The sequence below is a fragment of the Vespa mandarinia genome, chromosome 5 (genome assembly GCF_050613455.1).
Source record: "Vespa mandarinia isolate Hongniang chromosome 5, ASM5061345v1, whole genome shotgun sequence".
NCBI lineage: Eukaryota > Metazoa > Arthropoda > Insecta > Hymenoptera > Vespidae > Vespa > Vespa mandarinia.
In genome coordinates this window covers 10,074,851-10,081,431 of record NC_140814.1, presented here as the reverse complement: position 1 = coordinate 10,081,431, position 6,581 = coordinate 10,074,851, and the positions used below count along the sequence as shown (strand labels likewise).

The window sequence follows — 6,581 nt, the reverse complement described above, 5'->3', positions numbered from 1 at the left end:
TTATTATTATTATTGTTGCTATTGATGTTATTATTGTCATTGTTATTAATATTATTACTATTGCTATTATTATTATTATTATTATTATTATTATTATTGATATTATTATTATAATTGTAATTGTTATTCTAATTATTATTTTGATTGTTATTATTAGTATTGTTGATATTGTTATTATTATTATTATTGTCATTGTTATTGTTATTATTATTGTTATTGTTATTATTATTGTTATTGATATTGTTATTACTATTGGTATTGCTTTTATTATTATTATTGTTATTGTTAGAGTAATTATTATTGTTGTTGATATTATTACTTTTAATGTGATTGTTATTGACATTAGTATTGTTATTACTATTATAACAATTTTAATTGTTATTATTATTGTTATTGTTATTATTATTATTATTGCTAGTGTTATTATTATTGTTATTGTTATTATTATTATTCTTTTATTTTAATTATTATTGTTATTGTTATTGTTATTATTAATGTTATTGTTATTATTATTATTATTGTTATTGTTATTGTTATTGTTACTATTTTTGTACTGGTTAATATTATTATTCCTGTTGTTGTTATTTATATTATAATTGTTATTGTTATTATTAATATAATTATAGTTGTTATTGTTATAATTATTCTTATTGGTATTATTATTAATATTGTTTTTGTTATTAATATTATTATTTTTATTGTTATTATTACTGTCATTGGTATTATTTTTGATATTGATATTATTATTATTATTGTTATTGTCATTAATATTATTATTATTATTGTTATTGTTATTATTATTTTTGCTATTGGTATTATTATTATTATTGTTATTTTTATTATTATTATTATTCTTAATGTTATCGATATTATTATTGTTTTTGTAATAAACTTTATTATTGTTATTGTTACTTATATTGTTATTGATACTTTTATTATTACTATTGTTGTTACTGTTACTTTTATTATTATTAATGTTATTGTTATTGTTATTATAACTGTTCTTGCTATTATTACTGTTTTTGTACCTATTATTGTTATTGTTATTATTATTATTATTGATATTGTTATTATTATCATTATTGTTATTCTTATTGTTATTGTTATATTATTGTTATTATTATTGTAATTGTTAATATTACTGTTATTATTACTGTTTTCATTATTATTATTGTTATATTTTTTATTCTTGTTATTGACATTAATATTACCAATATTATTGTTACTGTGATTATTTTTATTTTTGTTATCTTTATTATTATTATTATTAAATATTGTTACTATTACTATTGTTGTTATTATTATTATTATTGTTACTGTCATTAATTTTATTACTTTTATTATTATTGTTATAATTATTATTACTATTATTTTTATGATAATTGCAATTGTCATTAAAATTACAATTATTATTGTTAATCTTATTATTATTGTAATTGTTATTATTACTGTTACTATTATTGTTGTTATTATTATTATTATTATTGTTATTATTTTCATTATTATTATTATTATAATTTTTATTATTTTTTATGTTAGTATTATTGTTATTGTTATTTTTCTAATTATTATTCTTAATGTTATCGGTATTATTATTGTTTATGTAATGATTATTATTATTGTTATTGTTACTTATATTGTTATTGTTATTGTTATTATTACTATTTTTGTTATTGTTACTTTTATTTCTATTATTATTATCGTTATTGTTATTATTACTGTTAGTGTTATTATTACTAGAATTGTTATTGTTATTTTTATTATTATTATTATTGTTATTGTTATTATTATTTTACTGTTATATTTGTTAGTTATATTATTGTCATTAATATTGTCAATATTATTGTAACAGTTATTATTATTATTTTTGTATTGTGATTATTATTATTATTGCTATTGTTATTATTATTATTATTGTAATTATTATTATAATTGTTATTGACATTATTATTAGTAGTATTATTGAGATTGTTATTATTGTCATTGTAATTGTTATTGTTATTATTTTTGTTTCTTCTCTTATTATTATTATTGTTATTGTTATTATTATTGTTATTATTATTGTTATTGTTATTGTTATAATTGATACTGTTATTATTATTATTGTTGTTATTGTTATTATTATTGTTAATGTTATTATTATTATTATCATTATTATTGTTTTTATTAATGTTATTGCTTTTATTATTATTATTAACATTTTATTGTTATTATTATTGTCATTGATATTAATATTATATTTTTTTATTATTATTTTTATTAATATTATTGTTGTTATTGTCATTATTATTCTTATTTTTATTGTTATTATAATTGTTCATGTTATTATTATTATTATTGTTACTGTTATTATTATTAATATCGTTATTATTAATACTTTTTTTTTATTATGATTGTGTTTGTTATTATTATTATTGGAGCTATTGATATTACTATTATTATTGTTAGCGTTATTATTATCATTATTGTTATTGTTATTAGAATTATTGTTATTGTTATTATTATTATTATTGAGATTGTTATTATTATTATTGTTATTGTTATTGTTATTATTATTATTAATGATATAATAACTATTATTCATATCCTTATTATTATTGTTATTGTTATTGTCTTATTATTGTCATTACTATTATTATTGCAAGTTTTGTTATTAATACTATTGATATTTTTATTATTATTATTATTTTTATTTTTATTAATTTTATTATTATTATTGTTATTATTATTATTTTTATTGTTTTTATTTTCTCCCCAGTGGGTAGGGGGAATTAGTATACTCCCACAGTACTCCCTGCTTGTCGTAAGAGGCGACTTAAAGGGACTCTGAGATTGGCGTGTGAATATTCTCGAACGGCTATTACTTCCTTTTTTCTTATCTTATCTTTTTCTATTCTTTCTCTTACTCTCTATGTACTTTCCGTTTCTTTCCTTTTTATTGGTGAGCTTGCCTCCCAAAAGTACATTACTCATAAAGAATAGTACGGCGAAAGGTAATAGCGGGCGTGGGAGGGACACCCTCTCCACGGCGGTGTTTGGTGTTGGTAGGGTAGGTCACTCGCCGTCGTCATCCAGCAACTGCCAGGAGTTTGGGGTAGGCAACCTGGCCCGAGCTCTGGTCAATACATCAGGAAGTGCTCCACAGGTAGGCGACCTGGCCTGCGGTGTGACGAAAGTGCCAGGAAGGGTAAAATATGACGAAGACCACTTGAAGGTGTGGCAAAAGGCTACCAGAGCCGTTGATGGCTTTCACCATTCCGCTTTTACCGCACCTATCCAACCTGCGAAGTGGACAACCAAAGATGGAGAGAGCGAGAAATTCGCGCAAGCGAAATCCCTCTTTGCCAAAATGGAGCCAGCTATTACTGGACAGCCTAACGTGAACAACGCTATTAAGCAAGGGTTCCCAGAACTTGAGGACATTATTGACAGTCTCGAGTTTATGTATAAATCTCGAAAAAATGTCAATAAGGGAGTGAGGAACCTCGCCCGTTTTTTTCATAGACCTATGGCAAACTCTGTAACAGATGCTGGAGCGGCTAAAAGAGTAGTCACAAGGTCGCCGCAGTTACAAAAAGAAGGCCTCAAAAGACCAAGGCAAGAGGCGACGACGTCCGAAGCCACCAAGTGGACGGAGGTCGTCTAGAAGAAGAAAAATAAGGAGAAACCAGCGAAAAAGACGGCGAAACACCCACAACAGGAGAAAATGAAGTCGAGCAAATGGGAGGTCAGGCCGAGAAAGAGAACGTAGCCGGATGCGAACCTCCTGAAACCTGCGCAAAGTAAATCTTATCCAAACGTGGTCGGAGCTATCCACCAGCGCATCAAGACCAGCGCCACAGAGGTAGACGTTAGATCCGTCCGGCAGACCAGAACCGGGGGTATTCTCCTAGAACTAAAGAAGGCTGGAAAACTCCTGGAGAAGCTGCTAAGGCCAAGGCTGCACGCATCCGTTAAGACAGCGGGGGTTCTTGCCGCCCGCCTGTACGGTTTTCGATCCGGCCACCCCACCATCCACGCAGTCCAGGAGATGGTCACGGCCGCTAAAATGATGGAGCAAGGCAATCATTGAACTAGACCATTGTGCTTGCTGGACACCTTAGATGTGAGAAAAGCCTTCAACTCAGTCATGTTGGACCTGGCATGGGATGCACTGGAACGTAAGTTTGGCTTTCCGAAGAACCTACTCCGAATTATTGACAATTATCTAAACGAGCGCTTTCTAGTATACAACACGAGTAATAGTCCAAGAAGCTTGGAATTGTTTTCGGGGGCAGACCAGGGCTCCATACTGAGACCGGATATATGGAATATATTCTACGACGGTATCATTCGTATGTCAGTCCCAGAAGGTACTTTCTTGGTTGGGTACGTAGATGACATTGCAGTTGTCATAATGCGCAAGATACATGGAGGGGGCACAGTTGCTGCTCAACCACGTCATGCGTTGAGTTACCACCTGGATGAAAGACCACGGGCTATCTCTAGCAGCCTCGAAGACAGAGATCGTGCTAAATACGAGGAATTGCATCGGTACCTTGCGCAGCTTCATTTATGGAGCGGATATGGAGAGGATATTATCAGGGGAGCCGATAAGACGGCAAATATAGTAGCCTCACGGGGCCTGCTCATGGCCAAAGTCAATGATCCCCGTCCGTGCGTGAGGAAACTACTGATGCGTGCCGCCGAAGCAGTGCAGCTCTACGGTCAGGAAGTATGGGCCGAGGCGCTGTGAAAAAAGAAATACCGCAAGCGTATAGCCGCGGTACAGTGGAGGGGCGCCCTCCGGATCGCGTGCTCTTACCGCACAATCTCAGAGCCGGCAGTGCTAGTTATCGCCGGGGTAATCCCGATCGATCTATTAGCCCAGGAGAGGAAATTCGTCTACCAGCAAAGGTGTGTCCTGGGAAAGGAGAGGGCATCAAGGCTCGCCAAGTCTACCAGCATCGACACCTGGCACAACAAATGGGAACAGGAGAATCGGGGCAGATGGACGGTCCGACTCATCAGTCGGCTAGACAGCTGAATAAATCGGGAGGCGGGAACAGTTGATTTTTATCTCACCCAATTCCTAACAGGGCATGGCCTGTTCCGCTCCTACCTGGCTGGAATGAGGAAGGTAGCAGACGCCAGCTGCCCTTATGGGGACTCGATCAACGACGACACCTACCATACATTTTCTTTATGTATTCGGTGGTGCGCCGAGCGACTAGCCATGGAACAAGACCTTGGAGACATCTCGCCGGACAACATCGACGAGAAAATGCTGCGTGGGTTGAAGGAGTGGAACAAGGTGGCCTGGTACGTCAGTTCAATCTTAAGGAAGAAGTAGATGGGGATGGGTGGCCCATCGAAGAGCCACCAAACTTGCTCCTGATTCCTGCCACGTAGAGCCGAAGAGATTGTCCAATTAAAGCACAAGAAGCAGTGGCGCCATCGTGACGTAAGGCCACATGGCGGTGCCGTGATGGTTTTACTATGCCACTAGGATGGATATGAGTTTAGTCTGTAGTGCCTATTCCAACGCTGAGCCCGACACTCCTGGGACTTTAAGGAGGACGAAATGGTGAAGGGTCCCTCTTGTGGGCAGGACCCCTGGGTTAGTGCGTAAAGTTTGGCGTTCCCAGTTCCTCAAAGGAAAGGAAAAAAAAACTATTCATATTGCTATTATTATTGTTAATGTTATTGTTATTATTATTGTTATTTTAAATATTATTGACATTGTCATTATTATTATTATTGTTATTGTTATTGTTATTTCGACGTTATAGTTACTCTTATTATAATTTAAATTGTTATTACTATTATTATTATTGTTATTGTTATTATTTTTTTTATTGTTATTATTATTATTTTCATTGTTATTATTATTATTATTGTCATTGTTATTATTGCTGTAATTACTATTGTTATTGTTATTGTTACTACTGTTATTATTATGGTTAATTTCTTTATTACTAATATTATTATAATTATTATTACTGTTATTGTAATTGATATTATTTTTGTTACTGTTATTATTAATATTATTGCTATTGCTAATACTATTATTATTGTTATTGTCATTATTATTATTATTATAATTCCTATTATTATTACTATTGTTACTGTTATTATTATTATTATTACTTCTGACAGAGATAATATTATTATTATTGTTTTTGATAATATTATTAATATTGTTATTATTATTATTATTGTTATTGTTATTGGTACTGTTCTTATTATTATTGTTGCTTTTATAATTATTATTGTTATTAATATTGTAATTATTATTATTATTGTTATTTTCATTAATACTATTATTATTATTGTTATCGTTATTATTATTGTTTCCGCTATTATTAATATTATTGATATTATTATTAATATTATTATTGTTATTGTTATTATTGATAATATTGTTTTGTTATTATTATTTTTATTGTTATTATTATAGTTGTTCTAATTGTTATTATTATTATTATTATTATAGTTATTATTACTGCTATTATTACTGTTATTTTTGTTATTATTGTATTGATATTATTATTATTATTATAGTTATTATTACTGCTATTATTACTGTTATTTTTGTTATT

At 29.8% G+C, this 6,581-nt stretch overlaps 1 protein-coding gene across 1 annotated transcript; it reads left to right on the top strand.

Annotated features, from left to right (window-relative positions):
- The first annotated feature begins 4,129 nt into the window (after positions 1-4,129).
- Positions 4,130-5,391, top strand: LOC146873029 (uncharacterized). The gene is made up of 3 exons (XM_085657162.1): positions 4,130-4,731; positions 4,818-5,009; positions 5,079-5,391. The coding sequence occupies exons 1-3, from the start codon at positions 4,130-4,132 to the stop codon at positions 5,389-5,391; spliced, it is 1,107 nt and encodes a 368-aa protein (XP_085513288.1).
- The last annotated feature ends 1,190 nt before the right edge of the window (positions 5,392-6,581 follow it).

Excerpts from the sequence above, each read along its gene's own strand:
- LOC146873029 (XM_085657162.1), top strand. The coding sequence starts at position 4,130 with ATGTTGGACCTGGCATGGGATGCACTGGAACGTAAGTTTGGCTTTCCG. Across the intron at positions 4,732-4,817 it reads GAAGTATGGGCCGAGGCGCT|AGCCGGCAGTGCTAGTTATC; the intron begins GTGAAAAAAGAA and ends GCACAATCTCAG. Across the intron at positions 5,010-5,078 it reads ATGGACGGTCCGACTCATCA|GGCATGGCCTGTTCCGCTCC; the intron begins GTCGGCTAGACA and ends AATTCCTAACAG.